We start from the raw sequence: 22,719 nt of genomic DNA, 5'->3' as shown, positions 1-22,719 counted from the left end.
TTCAGAAGGCAATTTATAAGATCCCACGTGAAAGATTATCACACGATTAAAGCACATTGTGGGTGTAATACTGACAAGGAACTGAGAATTGCATGCACACAGAACAGAATGAGTAAGAATATATGGGTCACTTTGAGTGATTGGCAGTGACTAGTTGGATACTGGAGGGACCGGTGCTTGGACTCCAGCTATTCACAATAGATTAGATTAGATTACTTACAGTGTGGAAACAGGCCCTTCAGCTCAACAAGTCCACACTGACCCTCTGAAGAGCAACCCACCCTTACATTTACCCCTTCACCAAACACTACGGGCAATTTAGCATGGCCAATTCACCTAACCTGCACGTTTTTGGACTGTGGGAGGAAACCGGAGCACCCGGAGGAAACCCACACAGACACAGGGAGAATGTGCAAACTCCACACAGACAGTTGCCTGAGGTGGGAATTGAACCCGGGTCTCTGACGCTGTGAGGCAGCAGTGCTAACCACTGTCACCCTAAATTAATTAATTAATAATATTAATTAATTTAGATATTATTAATTTAGATGAAGGAACTAAACGTAATATCTCCAAATTTGCAGATGACAAAGGTGGATGGAAGGGTGAATTATGAGAATGCAGCAGAGATGCTGTGGTGTGATTTGGACAAGTTGAGTGAGTGGGCAGAAGCATGGCAGATGAAGTATTATGTGGATAAAAGTGACTTTATCTATTTTGTACCAAAAATAGGAAGATGGATTTTTATCTAAATGACCACAGACTAGGAAAGGGGGAGGAGCAATGAGAACTGGGTGTCTCATACACTAACTGCTGAAAGTTAAGCAGGTGAAGAAAGTTGGCCTTCCTAGCGAGGGGATTCCAGTACAGCAGCAGGAAAGTCTTGATGCAACTGTATAGGGCATTGAGAGTTGAAAGATGTGCAGGTTAGGTGGACTGGCTATACTAAATTGTCCAGCGGAGATTCACACTGATGATCCCTGGAATGGTAGGCCTAACATAGAATGAACAGCTGAGGATCCTGGGATTGTATTCATTAGAGTTTAGAAGGTTGATAGGAGATCTAATAGAAACTTACAAGATAATGCATGGCTTAGAAAAGGTGGACTCTGGGAATTTGTGACTAGGACCTGTGGGTATAGCCTTAGAATTAGGGGGTGTCAATTTAGAACAGAAATGAGGAGACATTTCTTCAGCCAGAGAGTGGTGGGCCTGTGGAATTCACTGCCATGGAGCGCAGTGGAGGCCGGGACTTTAAATGTCTTCAAGGCAGAGACTGATAAATTCTTAATCTCGCAAGGAATTAAGGGATATGGAGAGAGTGTGGGTAAGTGGAGTTGAAAATGCCCATCAGCCATGATAAAATGGTGGAGTGGACTCGATGGGCCAAATGGCCTTAGTTCCACTCCTATGTCTTCTGGTCTTAAATTGCCCATAATGTCCAGGGATGGGCAGGCGTAGGTGGATTAGCCATGGGAAATGCAGAGTTACAGGGATAGGGAAGGAGGGTGGGTCGGAGTTGGGTATCTTTCAGAATGTTGATGTGGACTCAATGGGCCTAATGGCCTGCTCCCACACTGTAGGAATGCTATGATTCGATCTGTGGAGTACTGTGTGCAGTTTTGGTCTTCTCATCTGAAGGAGGATGTTCTGGCTGTGGACAGAGTGCAGTGAAGGCTTACCAGACTGAATCATAGAACATAGAACATAGAAGAATACAGCGCAGTACAGGCCCTTGGGCCCTCGATGTTGCGCCGATCCAAGCCCACCTAAACTACACTAACCCACTATCCTCCATATACCTATCCAATGCCCTCTTAAATGCCCATAAAGAGGGAGAGTCCACCACTGTTACTGGCAGGGCATTCCATGAACTAACGACTCGCTGAGTGAAGAACCTACCCCTAACATCAGTCCTATATCTACCCCCCCTTAATTTAAAGCTATGCCCCCTTGTAATACCCGACTCAATACGCGGGAAAAGGTTCATACTGTCGACCCTATCTAACCCCCTAATCATCTTGTAAATCCTGGAATGGCAGGATGGACATATGAACAGAGACTGGATTGGTTAGGGCTGTATTCACTGGAGTTTAGAAGAATGAGGGGGGATCTAATAGAAACCTATGAAATTCTAACAGGATTAGACAGGGTAAACGCATGAAGGATATTCCTGATGAATGGGGAGTTCAGAACTAGGGGGGTCACAGTTTAAGGAAATACTGTAGGCTATTTATAACTGAGATGAGGAAAAATGTCTTCACCCAGAAAGTGGTGAGCCTGTGGAATTCTCTGCCACAGAATGCTGCTGAGGCCACAAGACTGAATACTTTCCAGAAGGAGATAAATATTGTACTTCAGGCTAAAGGGTTCACAGAGGTATGGGGAGAAAGTAGGAACAGTGTACAGAATTGGATGACCAGCCAGCATCATATTGAATGGTGGAGCTGGTCAAAGAGCTGGCCATCTACGCCTGCACTGACTTTCTGTTTCTAGAAGGGCACTGTTCACAGGGACATGGGTGTAATACATTCAGACAGAAATAGTGTCTACCGGTTACAGCATCTCTCTGGTCCCTAAAGACATATGATTTAATTTCTGTTATTTTTGTCTGATAAATGCAACCCCAACACATTTCTCATGCTTATTTTGATTCTGTTAGCTTAAAATTTACTTTGGTATAATTGTGGCTTCAGAATAAACTGCTTGAACTGACTGCCCTTGCATTCTCTAACAGGAAGGATTAGGGAAAACCTAAAAGCATTCTATACTTAAATGAGGATTAAGAGAATGATCAGAGAGCGGGTAGGGCTGATCAGGGACAGTGGAGTGAACTTGTGCCTGGAGTCTGAAGAAGTAGGGGAGGCCCGAAATGAGTTTTTTGCTTCAGTATTCACTAGAGAGAGGGACCTTGTTGATAGTGAGAACACCATGGACCAGGTTAATAGACTTGAACCAGACTGAAATGAAGAAAGTGAATGTGCTAGAAATTCTGGGAAGCATCAAGATAAATAATCCCCCAGGGCTGGACCAGATATATCCAAAGTTACTATGGGAAGCGAGGAATGAGATTGATGAGCATCTTGCGATGATCTTTAGATCCTCACTCTCCACGGGAGTAGTACCGGATGACTGGAAGGTGGCGAAAGTTGTTCCTCTGTTCTCGAAAGGGAACAGGGAAATTCTTGACAATTACAGATCAGTCAGTCTTACATCTGTGGTAAGCAAGGTACTGGAAAGGATTTTGAGAGATAGGATTAATGACTATTTGGAAAAACAGTTTGCTTATGCCTCAAGTCTTATCGAGTTCTTTAAGGATGTGACGAGACAAGTTATAGTCATAGTCATAGAGATGTACAGCATGGACACAGACCCTTTGGTCCAACCCGTCCATGCCGACCAGGTATCCCAACCCAATCTAGTCCCACCTGCCAGCACCCGGCCTATATCCCTCCAAACCCTTCCCATTCATATACCCATCCAAATGCCTCTTAAATGTTGCAATTGTACCAGCCTCCACCACTTCCTCTGGCAGCTCATTCCATACACGTACCACCCTCTGTGTGGAAAAAGTTGCCCCTTAGGTCTCTTTTATATCTTTCCCCTCTCACCCTAAACCGGTCACAGCACCTCTCTGGTCCCTAAGGACATATGATTTAATTTCTGTTATTTTTGTCTGATAAATGCAACCCCAACATATTTCTCATGCTTATGCCTCAAGTCTTATCGAGTTCTTTAAGGATGTGACGAGACAAGTTATAGAGTCATAGTCATAGAGATGTACAGCATGGAAACAGACCCTTTGGTCCAACCTGTCCATGCCGACCAGGTATCCCAACCCAATCTAGTCCCACCTGCCAGCACCCGGCCCATATCATATACCCATCCAAATGCCTCTTAAATGTTGCAATTGTACCAGCCTCCACCACTTCCTCTGGCAGCTCATTCCATACACGTACCATCCTGTGTGAAAAAGTTGCCCCTTAGGTCTCTTTTATATCTTTCTCCTCTCACCCTAAACCTATGCTCTCTAGTTCTGGACTCCCCAACCCCAGGGAAGAGACTTTGTCTATTTATCCTAGTTGACGAAGTCAAGCAATCGATGTGGTGAATACGGATTTCAGTAAGGCATTTGATAAGGTTCCCCACAGTAGGTTCATTCAGAAAGTTAGGAGGTATGGGATACAGGGAAATTTGGCTGTCTGGATACAGAATTGGCTGGCCGAAAGACGACAGTGAGTGGTAGTGGATGGAAAGTATTCCACCTGAAGGTCAGTGACCAGTGGTGTTCTGCAGGGATCTGTTCTTGGCCCTCTGCTGTTTGTAGTTTTTAATAAATGACTTGGATGAAGAAGTGGAAGGGTGGGTTAGTAAGTTTGCCGGGGGTGTGGTAGACAGTGTCGAGGGCTGTTGCAGGCTACAAGACATTGACAGGGTGCAGAGCTGGACTGAGAAGTGGCAGATGGAGTTCAACCTGGATAAATTGTAGGAAGGATGTAGATACTGTAGAGAGGGTGCAGAGGACATTTACCAGAATGTTGCCTGGATTGGAGGGCTTGTCTTATGAAGAGAGGTTGAGTGAGCCGGGCTTTTTTGGAGAGAAGGAAGAGGGGTGACTTGATAGAGGTGTACAAGGTAATGAGAGGCATAGAGTAGATAGCCAGAGACTTTTCCCCAGAGCAGAAATGACTGTAACAAGGGGTCATAATTTTAAGGTGACTGGAGGAAGTTATAGGGGAGGTGTCAGAGGTAGTTTTTTATGCAGAGAAGTGTGTGTGAGAAATACACTGCCAGCGATGACAGTAGAGTCAGAAACATTAGGGATATTTAAGTGACTGCTGGACAAGCACATGGACAGCAGTAAATTGAGGAGTGTGTAGGTTAGGTTGATCTTAGATTAAGATAAATGCTCAGCAGAACATCATGGACCGAAGGACCTGTACTGTGCTGTACTGCTCTGTTATTAAAATCTCTCCCTCACCCCAATCACAACTCCCTTGGAATGAATAGAAGCAAGTGATGCTAGTCAACAGCTTTTGGAACAGATCTGTCTATAGCATTACTAATGACTACAAGAAAGACCCTTACTTCGACCAGGTTTGCGAATCTCCTTCATGACTCTAATCCTGAGTTCAGCATTGTTACCCTCCACCACTGGGTGAACTTGCAATCTGTCAGACACAGCAAAGGATAAGCCTGGATTGTTTTCTACTGCCACATCTGTTTCATCATCAGTCTCAGATGGGCTCTCCACCGAGTCTCTCATAACTGTATCTGTCCCAAGCTTATGATCAAGTACATCCTCAGCCACATGATTGAGCTCGGAGACAGCCTGAAAGTCACTGGGCAACAGGTTTTCCATTGCAGGAGAGGATGTTGACGCAGGTCCCTCTGTTGGAGACGTTACTGGGACATCTTCAGCTAATCTCTCTGATGGTTGCCAGTCATCCATCCTCTTCTCTCCACTCACATCGACCAATGGAATGCTATTCATATCTAAATGTGAAAGAAAAATAAAAGTAAAAGTTTTCAGCAGTTACTACAACAATAACAAAGTAAATAACACAAAAAAGCAACAGGCCCCTTCAGCTCACCATGATTCCATTCTAAACTAATCCCAACTGCCTGCACTTGATCCATATCCCCCTATTCCCTGACTGTGTGTGTGTCTAAGTGCCTCTTAAATACTGCTATCATCTCTGCTTCTACCACCTTCTCTGGCAGCATGTTCCAGGCACCTACCACCCTCTGTATTAACAACTTTACTTGTAAATCTGCTTTCAACTTCTGTCGTCTCACCTTAAACCTATGCCTCCTGATGTTTCATTTTCATCCTGGGAAAAAGACTGACTATCTACGCCATCCATGCCTCTCACCATTTTATATATTTCTATCAGGTCCCTTCAGCCTCTGACTCTCTTGCAAAAACAAGCTGTCCAGCACCCACTTATAGCTAATACACACCAATCCAGGCAACATCCTAGTAAAACTCTTTTGCACCTTCTTCAAAGCCTCCACACTCTTCTGGTGGTGTGGTGACCAGAACTGCACACAGAACTCTATACGTTGTCTGAAGTTTTATACAGTTGTAAAATGACTTGTCAACTTTTATACTCAGTGCCCAAATTGATGAAGCAAGTACATCATTTTTTACCATCTCATTTGGGTTGCTACTTTCAAGGAATTATGGACTTGCATCCCAAGATCCCTCTGTCTATCAATGCTAAGCATCCTGCCATTTACTGTATACTTTGCTGCTTCATTTGACCCTCAAAATACAGCACCTCACACCTGTCTGGATTAAACTCCATGAACCATCTCTCCATTCTCTAACAAGTCAGTATCCTGCTGTATCCTTTGATAACCTTCCTCATTATTCACTACCCCATTAAGCTTCCATCCAAATCATATGTATAATATATATGAACAAGAGGTCCCAGCACCGATCCTTGTGGAACACCACTGGTCACAGACCTCCAATCAAAAAGATGCGCCTCCACAGCTACCAGCTGTCTTCTATGGCCAAGCCAATTTTGTATCCAACTTACCATGGATCCCATGTGACTTAATCTTCTGGGCCAGCCTACCATGATGGATTTTGTCAAATGTTTTAGTAAAGTCCATGCAGACAAACTCCACTACTCTACATTCAAAGATCAGCTTTGTTACTTCCTCAATGTACTCGATTAAGTTTGTGAGATAAGACCTGCCCTCACATAAAGCCATGCTGACTATCCCAAATGAAGTCCTGCTTTCACATTGAGACTACACAACGTGTGTTTTGCGATAACAAACCATGACAAATGGGACAGACGTTGAACTGATCTCGCAACCCAAGACTAGGCATCCATGAAGCACTATGGGCCATCAACAGCTACAGAATTTGCAACCTCATTGACCAGCATATCCCTCACTCAATCATTTCCATCAAATCAGGGCATCAACCCTGGATCAATGGAGGGAATGCATGGAGCAGCACCAGATATACCTAAAAAGGAGGTCTCAGCCTGGTGAAGCTACCAAACAGCATGAGCAGCAAGTGAAAGACAGAGCTAAGCAATCCCACAACCAATAGATCAGATCTAAGCTCCAGCATATCAGTGCAAAAGATTTGCAGCAATCTTCAGCCATAAATATCCAGTTGATGATCCATCTTGGAATCTTCCAGTAGTCCCGAGCATCACAGAAACCAGTCTTCAGCCAATTTAATTAACTCCATGTGACAAGAAGAATCGGTTGGAGACACCGGATACCGCAAAGGCTATGGGCCCTGACAACATTCCAGCAACAGCACAGAAGACTTGTGTTACAGAATTTGTCGCTCCCCTAGCCAAGGTGTTCCAGTCCAGCTAGAATACTACCATCGACTCACCAATGTAGAAAATTTAGATTTAGATTGAGATTACTTACAGTATGGAAACAGGCCCTTCAGCCCAACAAGTCCACACCGACCCTCCAAAGAGCAACCCACCCAGACCCATTCCCCTACATTTACCACTTCACCTAACACTATGGGCAATTTAGCATGGCCAATTCACCTAACTTGCACATCTTTGGACTGTGGGAGGAAACCGGAGCACCCAGAGGAAACCCACACAGACACGGGGAGAATGTGCAAACTCCACACAGACGGTTGCCTGAGGCAGGAATTGAACCCGGGTCTCTGGCGCTGAGAGGCAGCAGTGCTAACCACTGTGCCACCCACTATTTTGCCCAGCTATTTCCTGCACACAAAAAGCAGGACAAATTCAACACAGCCAATTACCATCAGTCCACTGTCAATCATCAATCTACCATCAATCATCAGTAAAGTGATGGAAGGTTTCATCAATAGTGCTATCAAGCAGCAATAACTTGCTTACTGATGTCCAGTTTGGGTTTTGTCAGGGCCACTCAGACCTCATCACTACTTTAGTTCAAGCATGAAAAACAGCTGAAAAGAGCTGAGCAGAGAGTGACAGCCCTTGCCATCAAGACTACTTTCAACTGAGTGTATCAGCAAAGAACTCGAGGAAAACTAGAAACAATGGGAATCAGGGGCAAGTTCTTCACTGGTAGGAGTCATTCCTGGCACATAGGAAAAAGGTTGTGGTTGTAGAATGTCAAGTCCTCTCGGCTTCAGGACATCTCTGCAGGAGTTCCTCAGGGTAGTGTCCTAGGCTCAACCATCTTCAGCTGCTTCATCATTTGGACCTTCCCGCCACCCGAAGATCATAAATAGCGATGTTTGCTAATGATTCATAACGTTCAGCATCATTCACAACTCCTCAGATACTGAAGCAGACAATGTTGAAATGCAACAAGACCTGGACAATATTCAGCTTGGGCTGACAAGTAACATTCAAAGCACACAAATGCAAGGCAATAACCATCTCCACTAAGAAACAAATCTAAACACTGCCCTTTGACACTCAATGGTGTGATCATCACTGAATCCCCCACTATCAACCTCCTGGGGGTTACCAAAGGCCAGAAATGTAACTGGACTTACCATACAAACATAGTGACTGCAAAAGCAGGTCAGAGGCAAGGAATACTGAGGAGAGTAACTCACCTCCTGACTCCTCAAAGCCTATCCATCATCTTCAAGACACAACTGAAGAGTGTGATGGAATACTCCCCACTCCCCCTAATTTGGTGCAGCTCAAACAACACTCAAGAAGCTTGACACTATCCAGGATAAAGCAACCCACTTGATTGGCACCACATCCACAAGCATCACTCCTTCCAGCACCAATGCTCAGTAGTAGCAGTATTTACAGGATACACTGCAGAAATTCACGAAAGAATCTACGACAGCATCATCCAAGCCCATGACCACTTCCATGTAGACAGTCAAGGGCAGCAGACACATGGGATCATACCAATCTAGTCATTTAATTTTTATTTATTCACTATGGGTCATGGGCTTCACTGGGCAATATTTATTGCCCATTCATAGTTGCCCTTGAGAAGGTGAGGGTGAGCTGCTTTCTTGAATATCTGCAGTCCCTGTGCTGTGGGTTGACCCACAATGGCATTAGGAAGGGAATTCCAGGATTTTGACCCAGCAACACTGAAGGAACAGCGATATCTTTCCAAGTCTGGATGGTGAGTGGCTTGGAAGGGAACTTGCAGGTGGTGATGTTACCATGTGTTTGCTACCTATTCCTTCTTGATAGAAGTGGCTGCAAGTTTGGAATGTGCTATACATAGCCTTGGTGAATTTCTGCAGTGCATGCTGTAGATACCAAGATACTGCTACTGAGCACTGATGGTAGAGTGATTGGATATTTGTAGATACAGTACCAAACATCCAGTACCTCCATCACTAGCAAGTAAAATCTCATGATCTGTGAGAATCAAAGACGTTAATGGTGTAACGCTGTAATGATGGCAGCATCTTTACCTTTATGGACTGTGACATGCTTTACAATATTGGGCTGGGATTGAGCTCCTGGACTTGGAGATGAAGGAGGCCCCTTTCCTCCAGTGTGATTGATGATAGGTGGAGTCTGAGGTCGCCGTAGTAATGGTGACATACTACGCCTTCTCTTCAGTGATCCAGGTGTATTGCATTCGCCAGGCCGTTTCACCTTGTTCTGTGGTCCTGCCACAAACTCATCCGCCTCATCTATCATCATTCCCTGATTATACAAAAAACAAACACAAAAACAGCATTATAACTCAAAACTTGGGAGAATTGTAAACTGTGAAAAGGACATGTGTAACTCCAAAAGGTCACTGACAACGTGAGGAAGTGGACAGATGTTTGGCAGGTGCAGAGAAATTTGAAGTAACGCATTTTGAAAGGAAGAACACTGACAGACAATATAAAATGAGGATATAATTCTAAAGGGGATGCAGAAGAAAAGGGACCTGGGCATATATATTCACAGATTATTGGAGATGACAGGAGAGGTGGAGAGAGTAGTTAATAAAGCATAAGGAGTATAAATGGAGGTGGCATTGACATTGTACTAGATACTGGTCATATTTTGTTTCTAATTTCCAGCATCCTTAGGTTTTTTTTTTAACCTATCAGATCTCAGCTGGAAAGTTAGCACCACAATACATGAAAGATGCGAATGCACACGAAACAGTGCAAAAGAGATTTATAAGAATGATTCTAGGAATGAGAAACTTCAGTGATGAGGATAGATTAAATTAGGAGCTGTCCTCTTTGGGCAGAAGGTGGCTCAGAGATGTGATAGAGGTTTTCAAAATCATGAGCATCTGGACAGAGTAGATAGGGAAGAAGTTGTTCCTGTTTGTAAAAGGAAAGAACAGGAGGTCACAGGTTTAAAGTGATATGCAAAAGAAACAAGGGTGATAAAAGGAAAAAATGTTTCACTCAGCAAATAATTAGGGTATGGACTGCACTGCCCTGTCTGATAACATAGTGGAGGCAGATTCAATTCAGGCTTTCAAGAGGGCACTGGATAACTATTGGGTATAAATGGTGTGGAGGGGGTTGGGGAGAGAAAAAAAAACAAGAGCTGGCAGTAGGCAATGATGCTCATTGGTTGAAGAGCCAGTGCAGATATACTGGAGCTACTGATCTCCTTCTGCACTGAAACAACTCTGATCAAAGGTGTTCAAATCCCCGTATCAAAATGATAAGTGGTCAGTTTGGTTTCTGCCCACTCTGCTGTAATGTGCTATTCTGCAGGCATTCATCAGAGGCCAAAGTGTAAGCGACTGCATTCTGAAAAGGCAGGGCAGCTCAAGCTTGATACAAAGTGTGAAAAAAAAAATGAACTGCATCTTTTAAATGTAAAATTTAAACATATCAGCCTGCAACCCCACTTATACTCACTGCCCTTCCATTCTGAATTCTATGCAGTCCCCACCCAATCCTTCCTTCCAGTTCACCAACCCAATGGAGCGGTTTCCAATCCATCAAATTTGTGCTCCAGTCTTCAACACCAACTGCTTACTCCTATTATGGCCATGCATTTGCTCACCATTTCTAATTCTTGCTCTGTTTTATAGGTCACCTTGAAATGTCTGTGATGTTAATGGTGCAGTGTAATTGTATGTTGTCCTAGACAGGTTATTAAAATGTTGCTGTCAGTCAAAACCAGTTAATATTTGATAGGTACGTACACACACTGCAGGCTACACCAGTGTCTGCAATGACAGTTCATGATCAACATTTCTCATCAGTTACATGTTCAGTGCCCACTCAGGCTTAAACACTCGATATGAGATCACTGCACTATAGCTTGAAATCCAATTTCATTGCCTACAAGGTTGCTCATCACGTGTACCGTCTAACACTGATAAAAACTCAAACTTGCAAAGTATCCTGCTGCTACAATGCTGCCAGCTACCTACTTTCTTGTCCTGCTTGAATGGATTGCCGAACGTATGGAGCCGTTTGGGTTGGTCTGGATCAATCTCACGAAGAGGCGATGGCATAAGTTTCAGGTATTCTTGATAATTACCCATCTGTGCCACAGGAATACTGTGCAGATAATCTGCAATGAAAGGAAAGCTGGGCATTAGCTCCAACAGATCTATGTTGTGCAATTATTACTTCACATGTCTGGTAGTTGCATGGAAAAACATTTAATAAGAGCAAAAGTTGAAATAAACACACAGCACTGGAGAAATTCAGCAAGATTGGCAGCATAGATGGACAAAGAGACATAGCTAATGTTTCAAGTACAGCATGAGACTTCTTCAGAACTGAAAAGTGATGGAAACAGGTTTGTCTTTATACTTTTGACAGAGGCAGAGCAAGAGGGTAGATGATATAGAGACCCAGTACAAAATATTGGGCCTCTACACCACCTGCATCTTGCTCCTCCTCTGCCTCCAAAACCCCTCAGTTCTGAAGAAGAGTTGCACAAGACTCGAGACATTAACTGTGCTTTCTCTCCACAGGTGCTGCCAGAACTGCTGAGTTTTTCCAGCATTCTTTGTTTTTATTTAATATTAATACTTTTGATACTTCTAAGTAAAATAACAATCTGATTACTTTAAATAATTCATTCATTTTCAGGTCTTGGGAATTTTATTCGAACAGCACTAGAGATGATGAGATGTGTGTGTAAGCGTATAGGCATATTTAGCATATTTACAAGTGTGTGCATGAGGTGTGTGTGCACATGTTTCATAAAAAAAACTTGAAATTTTTTTTAAAATCTGGAATTAAAATTCTGATGACAACCATGAAAGCACTGCTAGTTGTTGTAAAAACCAATCTAGTTTATTCAGTCCTTTATGGGTAGAAATCTACCACCCTACCCTGCTTTACCGACACGTAACTCCATACCCACAACAATGAGATGGTTGGCACTTAACTGCCCAGTGAGCCACTCAGTTGTGTCAAATTGCTAAAATGTCTCGAAGGCAAAAGCGGAGTAAGAGGTAAGCTTGCACTAGAGAATGAGGTGTACCTACACCAAATGGATCTTTTCAAGGTCAACTAGGGATGAGTATTAAATGGTGGCTCAGCAAAGTCCACATTCCAGAAATGAACGAATGGTCAGAGATGCCCTCATTCACAGAAATTGTGACAAGTTTGGCTTCTTATCCTTCACATCTCCAGCACAAGATGATCATCAAAAGTTTTCTTTGCCATTAGCTGATATGGAAAATTGAATATATCTGCTGCCATGCATTTGCAACGTTATGCCAATCTCATTCAACTTACCTTCATCCTGCCCACGGATCAGTTTCTGTGTTGTTTTCAGCAGATTTGATCTCATTCTTGTTAATTGGTCTAACAAGCTCCGGCGAGGAATATCATAGGCATTCCTATAAGTCTGAGGCTTAACATCCTAGTTTTAAAGATAAAGTAATTTTAAAATTGCACTTTCTTGGCAAGAAATCCAAAATACATGAAGAAATGCTAGCATATTTCATTGGACTCGCAATCCAGAAGCACAAGCTAATTAATGCTCTGGAGACACGAGTTCAAATCCCTCCCTGGCAGTGGGTTGAACTTAAATCAATGCATAAATCTAGAAGTGAGAGATATCCTCAGTAATGGTGACCATGAACCTATCATTAGTTGTTGCAAAAACAGATCTGTTGCCCTAACTGAAGTAATGAGAATGAAATCTGCTATTTGTTTCTGGTCTGGCCAACATGCCAAATCCACAATAATGTGACTGATTCTTAACTGCCACCTCAAATGGCAGGGCAAGCCACTCCAGTTCAAATAAGTTTAAAGATGCTCAATCGACAGAACTACTCAAGTACCCTTTCTCTTGCCTGAACAATCGGCACAGTTAGTGCCTTTGCTGTTTGAGTTCAAGTATTTCTGGACATCGGAGTGCATCTAAGAAAAATTAACAAAGAGCAAAATCCACAGATGACCTTAGGAACCTGTGTGGGAGAGCTCACAGCACAGGAGCAGACAAGTGGAAGATTAGGGAAAATTTCCATGTTACTGATAATGATGTCTGCAGTGTGTTTGGTTGCGAATCCTATCAGATCACACAGATCAGTTGGAACGGCAGTTAGGCATTAAGAAATTTACAGGAGCTGGGGATGTGATGGATGGCAGTTACTGGAGGGGAAAAAAAACTGTAGATACAGTCAGGTAGATGGGTTACCGCCAGGAAAGGTAGGAAAGGGAGGCAGGGAGCTCAGGTGTCTCCCATCTCAAACAAGTATGCAGTTTTTGAAAATGTAGCGGGTGACGAACTCTCAGGGGAATGTAGCATGAACAGTCAAGTTTCTGATACCAAGACTGGCTCTAATAAACAAGGGGTAGGTCAGGTCCCAAGTAATCGATGGTGACAGGGGACTCTCTAGTCAGAGGCACACACAGATGTTTCTGTGGCCAACAGCGTGAAATCAGACTGGTGTGTTGCCTCCCTGATGCCAGGGTCAAGGATATCTCTGAGACAGTGCGGAATATTCTCAAAGGGGAGTGGGACCAGCAGGGACACATTGGCACTCAACATAGGAAGGAAAAAGGATGAGATTCTGAAGGGAGAATATAGGACGTAAGGCAGGAATTTAAAAAGGTGGTCCACGAGAGTACCTGAATTACACACAGTGCTACGAGCTAGTGAGGGTAGGAATAGGAGGATAGGGCAGATGAGTGCGTGGTTGAGGAGTTGGTGCAGGGGAGAAGAATTCACATTTTTGGATCATTGAAATCTCTTCTGGGGTAGAAGTGACCTATAAGGAAGGAAGGATTGCACCTGAATTGGAAGGGGACTAATATACTGGTAGGGAGATTTGCTAGAGCTGCTTAGGAGGATTTAAGCTAATAAGGTGGTGTCGCTCCCAACAAACCTTCTATCTAAGCCTCCCAATGACTAACACTCTCCCTCCCTCCCTTCTATACAACAGGTATAGGCTCTGTGCCAGAGACCTGGGCCCCACTGCATACCCCTGGTAAGTCGTCCCCTCAACAGTATCCAAAACGGTATACATGTTTTTCAGGGGAATGACCACAGGGGATCCCTCTACTGACTGTGTTTTCCCCCTTTGAACAGTCACCCAGCTTTCTTTGTGCCTAGGAGTAACTACTTCCCTGTAACTCTTATCTATGTGTAGGGAATGCTGAATAACTAGAGAATTTGAGGTTTTAGTTAAGAAAAAGAAGGAAGTATATGTCAGGTATAGACAGCAAGGATCGAGTCAACCCTGAGAAGAGCATAATGGCAGTAGGAGTATACTTTAGAGGAAAATCAGAAGGGAAGAAAGGGAACATGAGATAGCTTTGGTGCATAGGGTTAAGGAGAATCCAAAGAGATTTTATAAATACATTAAGACAAAAGGGTTACTAGGGAGACAATAGGACCCCTCAAAGATTAGCAAGGCATCCTATGTTGGGGAAATATTACAAGAGTATTTTGCATCACTGCTTACTGTGGAGAAGGACATGGAAAAACAAAATATGGGGAAATAGATTGTGACCTCTTGAAAAATGTCCATATCACAGAGGTGGTGGTGCTGGATGTCTTAAAATGCATAAAGGTGGATAAATCTCCAGGAGCTGATCAGGTGTATGGAATAAGCTACCAGAGGAAGTGGTGGAAGCTGGTACAAATTTGCCAAGAGGTGAGAGGGAGGAGCGGAGGACCGCTGGGAAGGTGAGTATAAAACAACATTTTTTGAACAGAGCGGAGAGGAAAGAGTGCGGAGAGAAACGAAGACTGCCGGGAAGATTTTAAGCGGGTGAAATCTAAACCCGAGACCCTACACCATAGGGCCTCCCTCCCACCCATTTCCTCTAACCTTACTAAGAGTCTGTAAACTCGGTAAGTTTTCAGGTTTTCTCACTTTTTTTTCTTTTCTTCTCTTCCTTGTTTAGTCCTGTGTGGGCTTTCAGAGCCGCAGGATATGGATGTTAGGGCAGTTGTATGTTCCTCTTGCACAACGTGGCAGGTGAGAGACAATTCACATGCCCCTGCCGACCACATCTGCGGTAAGTTCACCTAACTCAAGCTCCTCAAAAACAGAGTTAGGGAACTGGATGAACTACGGATCATCCGAGAGGCTGAGGGGGAAATTGAGAGGATGTACAGGGAGGTGGTCACTCTTCAGACACAGGATAAGGACAGCTGGGTTATAGTCAGGGAGAGGAAAGGGAACCGATGGTCAGAGCAGGAATCCCCTGTGGCCGTTCCCCTCAGCAATAAGTATACCGTTTTGGATACAGCTGGTGGGGATGGCCTACCAGGGGAAAGCCATAGATGTCAGGTCTCTGGCACTGAGCCACAGAATGGAAGGGGGAAAAATAGAAAAATGCTAGTGGTAGGGGACTCAATAGTTAGACGGATTGACAGGAGATCTTGTGGTCAGGAACGGGACTCCCGATAGGTATGGTGCCTCCCCGGTGCCAGGGTCTGGGATGTCGACGAACGGGTTTACAGGATTCTGAAGGGGAGAGCGAGCAGCCAGAAGTCGTGGTACATATTGGCACCAATAATATAGCCAGGAAAGGGATTGAGGATCTGAAAAGTGACCACAGAGAGTTAAGTTGGAAGCTGAAGAACAGGATGAGTAGAGTAGTGATCTCAGATTTGCTACCGGTGCCACGAGATAGTGAGATGAAGAACAGTCAGCGAATGCAGCTTAACACGTGGCTGCGAGGCTGGTGCAGGAGGGAGGGCTTCAGATACATAGACCACTGGGATACCTTCTGGGGAAGGTGGGACCTGTACATGAAGGACAGGTTGCACCTGAACTGGAGGGGCACAAATATCCTGGATGGGGGATTTGCTCGTGTGGTTCGGGAGGGTTTAAACTAGTTTGGCAGGGGGGTGGGAATCAGAGCTACATATCTGAGAGGGGGGACAGTTGTAGATGGGGCAGTGACAGGATGTAGTGAATCTATCGGGAAGGTTCATTCCAAAAAGGAAGGAAGAAATATCCTAGGAGGAGGCATAGGTGGCCGTGGCTGACGAGGGAAGTTAAGAAACGCATAAAGTTAGAAGAGAAAAAGTATAACATAGCAAAGATAAGTGGGAAAACTGAGGACTGGGAAGCTTTTAAAGAACAACAGAGGATTACTAAGAAGGAAATACGCAGAGAAAAAATGAGGTACGAAGGTAAACTGGCCAATAATATAAAGGAGGATAGTAAAAGTTTTTTTAGGTATGTGCAAGGCAAAAAAATGGTTAAGATTAAAATTGGGCCCTTGAAGACAGAAACAGGGGAATATATTACGGGGAACAAAGAAATGGTAGAAAAATTGAATTGGTACTTCAGATCTGTGTTCACTGGGGAAGACACAAGCAATCTCTCTGAGGTAACAGTGGCTGAAGGACCTGAACTGAAGGGAATTTATATTTGCCAGGATTTGGTGTTGGAGAGACTGTTAGATCTGAAGGTTGATAAGTCCCCGGGGCCTGTTTGTCTACATCCCAGGGTACTGAAGGAAGTGGCTCAAGAAATCGTGAATGCGTTGGTGATTATTTTCCAGAGTTCGATAGATTCGGGATCAGTTCCTGCGGATTGGAGGGTGGCTAATGTTATACCACTTTTTAAGAAAGGTGGGAGAGAGAAAGTAGGAAATTATAGACCAGTTAGTCTGACCTCAGTGGTGGGAAAGATGCTGGAGTCTATTATAAAGGATGAAATTACGACACATCTGGATAGTAGTAACAGGATAGGTCAGAGTCAGCATGGATTTTTGAAGGGGAAATCATGCTTGACTAATCTTCTGGAATTTTTTGAGGATGTAACTCTGAAGATGGACGAGGGAGATCCAGTAGATGGAGTGTACCTGGACTTTCAGAAAGCTTTTGATAAAGTCCCACACAGGAGGTTAGTGAGCAAAATTAGGGCGCATGGTATTGGGGGCAAAGTACTAACTTGGATTGAAAGTTGGTTGGCTGATAGGAAACAAAGAGTAGTGATAAACGGCTCCATTTCGGAATGGCAGGCAGTGACCAGTGGGGTACCGCAGGGATCAGTACTGGGACCGCAGCTTTTTACAATATATATTAATGATATAGAAGATGGTATTAGTAATAACATTAGCAAATTTGCTGATGATACTAAGCTGGGTGGCAGGGTGAAATGTGATGAGGATGTTAGGAGATTACAGAGTGACCTGGACAAGTTAGGTGAGTGGTCAGATGCATGGCAGATGCAGTTTAATGTGGATAAATGTATGGTTATCCACTTTGGTGGCAAGAACAGGAAGGCAGATTACTACCTCAATGGAATCAATTTAGGTAAAGAGGCAATACAGAGAGATCTGGGTGTTCTTGTACACCAGTCAATGAAGGTAAGCATGCAGGTACAGTAGGTAGTGAAGAAAGCTAATAGCATGCTGGCCTTCATAACAAGAGGGATTGAGTATAGAAGCAAAGAGATTCTTCTGGAGCTGTACAGGGCCCTGGTGAGACCACACCTGGAGTACTGCGTGCAGTTCTGGTCTCCAAATTTGAGAAAAGACATTCTGGCTATTGAGGGAGTGCAGCGTAGGTTCAAGAGGTCAATTCCTGGAATGGCGGGATTACCTTACACTGAAAGACTGGAGCGACTGGGCTTGTATACCCTTGAGTTTAGAAGACTGAGAGGGGATCTGATTGAGACATATAAGATTGTTAAAGGATTGGACACTCTGGCAGCAGGAAACATGTTTCCGCTGATGGGTGAGTACCGAACCAGAGGACACAGCTTAAAAATACGGGGTAGAACATTTAGGACAGAGATGAGGAGAAACTTCTTCACCCAGAGAGTGGTGGCTGTGTGGAATGCTCTGCCCCAGAGGGCAGTGAAGGCCCAGTCTCTGGATTCATTTAAGAAAGAATTGAATAGAGCTCTCAAGGATAGTGGAATCTAGGGTTATGGAGATAAGGCAGGAACAGGATACTGATTAAGGATGATCAGCCATGATCATATTGAATGGTGGTGCAGGCTCGAAGGGCAGAATGGCCTACTCCTGCACCTATTGTTTCTCACTCTATGAAGCAAAGGAATCGGTTAAAGTGTGTCTGCTTTAACGCAAGGAGTGTCTGAAATAAGAGTGATGAACTTAGGGCATGAATCAGTACTTGAGGATATGATGCTATGGCCGTAACAGAGACATGGGTTTCACAGGGGCAGGAATGGTGCTGGATGTTCCAGGGTTTAGAGCATTTAAAAAAAACAGGAATGAGAGCTTTGAGGAGCCGGGAAACAGTCTTGAACAGATCAAGATTGATGAAGTTGATGTGCTGGAAATTTTGGCAAACATTAAGATTGATAAGTCCCCAGGGACAGACCAGATTTATCCGAGGCTGCTTCGGGAAGTGAGAAAGGAGGTTGCTAAGCCGCTGGCGAGGATATTTGCTTCCTCACTCTCCACAGGAAGATTGGAAGGAGGCAAATGATGATCCTCTTTTCAAGGGTAATAAGGGAATCCCTGGCAATTACAGACCAGTCAGTCTTACGTCTATGGTCAGCAAAGTTTTGGAAAAAATACTGAGGGATAGGATAGGATTTATGACTATTTGGCAAAGCATAGTGTGATTATAGACAGTCAGCATGGCTTCGCGAGGGCAGGTCATGCCTCACAAATCTTATTGAGTTCCTTGAGGAGGTGGCAAGACAGGTCGACGAAGGATTGACTGGCACGAGGAGTCATAGCTTTAAGATATTAGGAGGAAGGTATAGAGGGGACATCACAGGAAGGTTCTTTATGCAGAGAGTTGTGAATGCATGGAATGCGTTGCCAGCTGTGGTGGTGGAAACAGAGTCATTAGGGACATTTAAGCGACTGTTGGACATACACATGGATAGAAGTGAATTGAGGGGTGCATAGGTGAAGTTATTATATTTTACATTAGGATTTATCTTCGGCACAACATCATGGGCCAAAGGGCCTGTTCTGTGCTGTACGTTTCTATCTAAATACAAAATTTAAAAGGTATCTGGATGAGTACATGAATAGGAGGGGTTTAGAGAGGTATGGGTCAAATGCTGGCAAAGGGGACTAGACTGGATTAGGATATCTGGTCGACATGGATGGGTTGGACCGAAGGGTCTGTTTCCGTGCTGTACATCTGTATGATTCTAGGTGTACCCTAGAACTCTGTGGGAAGCTGGGGAAGTGATTGCTGGGCTTCTAGTAGAGCTATTTGGAAATGCCGGTGTTGGACTGGGCTGTACAAAGTTAAAAATCACACAACACCAGGTTATAGTCCAACAGGCTTAATTGGAAGCACTAGCTTTCAGAGCACTGCTCCTTCATCAGGTGGTTGTGGAGCATAAGATTGTAAGACAATTTATAAGCAAATGTTTACAGTGTGATGTAACGTTTGCTAGAAATTCTGTCTTACAATCTTATATTCCACAGCCACCCGATGAAGGAGCAGCACTCCAAAAGCTAGTGCTTCCAATTAAACTTGTTGGACTATAACCTGGTTTTGTGTGATTTTTAACTCTGTTTGGATCATAGATAGTTACAGGTGAGGTGCTGGAAGACTGGAAGTTGGCAAACGTGGTGCCATTATGTTGGGAAAAGCCAAGGAACCATAGACCAGTGAGCCTGCCATTTTGGGGCAAAGTGTTGGAGGGTATCCTGAGAGACAAGATTTTCATGTATTTGGATAGGCAAGGACTGATTAGGGATAGTCAACATGGCTTTATGCATGAGAAATGTGTCTCACTAACATGATTGAGTTTTTTGAACAAACAGTAACAAAGAGGGTGGAAGTGACTTATATGGACTTCAGTAAGGTGTTCAACAAGGTTCCTCATGGTAGACTGGTTGGCAAGGTTAGATGTCATGGAATACAGGGAGAACTGGCCACTTCAATACAGAACTTGCTCGAAGGTAGAAGAAAGAGGGTGGTGGTGGAGGGATGCTTTTCACATTGGTGGCCTGTGACCAGTGGTGTACCACAAGGAACTGTGCTGGGTCCACTGCTTTTGGTCATTTATATTAGATTAGATTAGATTAGATTACATTACAATGTGGAAACAGGCCCTTCGGCCCAACAAGTCCACACCGACCTGCCGAAGCGCAACCCACCCATACCCCTACATTTACCCCTTACCTAACACTACGGGCAATTTAGCATGGCCAATTCACCTGACCCTGCACATCTTTGGACTGTGGGAGGAAACCGGAGCACCCGGAGGAAACCCACGCAGACACGGGGAGAACGTGCAAACTCCACACAGTCAGTCGCCCGAGTCGGGAATTGAACCCGGGTCTCTGGCGCTGTGAGGCAACAGTGCTAACCACTGTGCCACCGTGCCGCCCACTGTGCCACCGTGCCGCCCACCAATGATTTGGGTATGAACACAGGAGGTATAGTGAGCAAGTTTGCAGATGACACCAAAATTGGAGGTGTAGTCATCCACTAATTTAGAAATCATGTTTTTGATTCCAAAATCTAAACAGCTGATGTCATTTGTGAACAGCAGTGAATTTATTCTTTTTTCTTCACTAAAGGAGTATAGGAGCTGGGACGTTGTGGTGTGATTGTACAGGACTTTGGTGAAGCCTCTTCTGGAATGCTGTGTATAGTTCCGGTCACCCAGTTAAAGGAAGATTATTATTAAACTGGAGGGGGTTCGGAAAAGATCTACCAAGATGTTGCAGAGAATGGAGGGTTTGGGTTGTAAAAATAGGCTTGAGCTTTTTTCACTGGAGTGTAGGAAGTTGAGGGGTGACCTTATAGAGGTTTACAAAAGCATGACAGGCGTAGATAAGGTGAATAGCAAAATTTTTTTCCCCTAAGGTGGGGGAGTTCAAAAGTAAAGGGCATATCTTTAAGGCGAGATGAGAAAGATTTAAAAAAGACATGAAGGGCAACATCTTTACAGAAAGCTGTTAGTGTGTGGAATGAACTGCCACAGGAAGTGGTGGATGCAGGTATAGTTAACAACATTTTTAAAAAATTTGGACAAGTAAATGATTAGGAAATGTTTCGAAAGATATGGGCCAAATGCAGGCAGGTAGGACTTGTTTAGTTTGGGAACATGGTTAGCCTGGACTAGTTAGACTGAAGTGTTTGTTTCCAAAATGTATGATTCAATGACAAATCCACACGCCACTGAAGACTCATTCAGTTATCTTTGCATCATTAACAAAGGAATGGAACTTCTGTTACAACACAAAAAAAATTCCTGTTCAACCAAATATTGTCATGGAAGCAGTGGTCACCTTGTTTAGGATTGCAATCTGAAAGCAAGCAAACTCCTTCATATTTAGTTCCATGGGCCTGAGGGGCACTTCCCCAGAAATTCCTTGCAGGAGCTGCTTGAAGTCTCTACGATGAGCCAGAGACAGAACACTAGACTGGTTTTTAACTTTGATTCCCAACTCTTGTGGGCTCTTTTTCCCAACAGATGCAATTATACGATCTGACTCTATTTTGGCCTGAAACACAAAACAACTTTATGTTACATACATTTTATTACAAACTCAAGTCCACAGTAGAAACTTCACCCAATTCAGTGGCATCAGAAACTCCTGTGAGTGGCTCCCAGACTCTTCCTACTGTGGTGGACTTGCAGCACCAAGTTTCTATAAGTAATACTGCAAATTTCTACAACAGCAATACGATAATCTTCTACATCCTCTTAAGCAAATATACGAGGGCTTTGGTTTAATGTCCCATCTGTAGGGTTGTACATCTGTGAGCACTCCTTTAATGTTGCACAGGAGTGCTGGCCATGATTCTGCCCTCAAGATCGAGGACTGGGACTTGAACTTTGAAATTCAGGAACGAGAATAGAACCAACTGAGCCAGAGCTGAATCACTAGGCTCCCAGCAAAACTCAGCCAGAAGAAAAGTACAAAAAAGCAACAAAAGAGGTCATTCAACCCAACATGCCTAATCCTGATGTCAAACCTCCACCCTATTTTTCTCCCACCTTCCTCATCGAACAAAATCAGCACGATCCTCTATTCCTTTTTCCCTCATTCGGTTATCCCACTTCTCCTGAAAGGCACAGAATGAGTGGCCATTCAGCCTGTTGTGTCTATACTGACGCTCTGATGGAGAAATTCATTAACTGTCATTCCCTTTTCCAGGCACATTCTTCCTTTTCATTATTAATTCCATTTCATTTTTAATGTTTCAATTGAACCAGGCTCTAAAAACTCAGACATTGCATTCCAGAACCTAATCATTCACTCATGTAAAAGTCTTCCATACTAGTGAGTTATGAGAAGATTTGTAGCTCAGGTTGAGGATCTGGATATAGGTTTGCTCGCTGAGCTGGAAAGTTTGTTTTCAGACGTTTCGCCACCATACAAGGTAACATCTTCAGTGAACCTCCAGATGAAGCACTGGTGGTGTAGCCCGCTGTCGATTT

The 22,719-nt window shown here is 43.9% G+C and overlaps 1 protein-coding gene across 4 annotated transcripts in view; it reads right to left on the bottom strand.

The window, feature by feature from the left end:
* Window positions 1-22,719, bottom strand: part of ints6l (integrator complex subunit 6 like) — a 166,264-nt gene that overhangs the window by 10,721 nt on the left and 132,824 nt on the right. For all 4 annotated transcript variants that reach the window (XM_087991830.1, XM_087991832.1, XM_087991833.1 and 1 more), the window contains 5 exons: window positions 21,563-21,778; window positions 12,644-12,770; window positions 11,320-11,462; window positions 9,389-9,626; window positions 5,089-5,496 (listed from right to left, as the gene is read on the bottom strand). In XM_087991830.1, the coding sequence (XP_087847956.1) occupies window positions 5,089-5,496; window positions 9,389-9,626; window positions 11,320-11,462; window positions 12,644-12,770; window positions 21,563-21,778 (1,132 nt within the window). The remainder of the gene's footprint in view (window positions 1-5,088; window positions 5,497-9,388; window positions 9,627-11,319; window positions 11,463-12,643; window positions 12,771-21,562; window positions 21,779-22,719) is intronic.

The sequence above is a fragment of the Chiloscyllium plagiosum genome, unplaced genomic scaffold, assembly GCF_037043375.1.
Source record: "Chiloscyllium plagiosum isolate Xiang-an unplaced genomic scaffold, Cpla_swu_hap1 HiC_scaffold_11, whole genome shotgun sequence".
Classification (NCBI taxonomy): domain Eukaryota; kingdom Metazoa; phylum Chordata; class Chondrichthyes; order Orectolobiformes; family Hemiscylliidae; genus Chiloscyllium; species Chiloscyllium plagiosum.
Note: the sequence above shows the minus strand (reverse complement) of the source record. Positions and strands in the feature narration are given on the sequence as shown.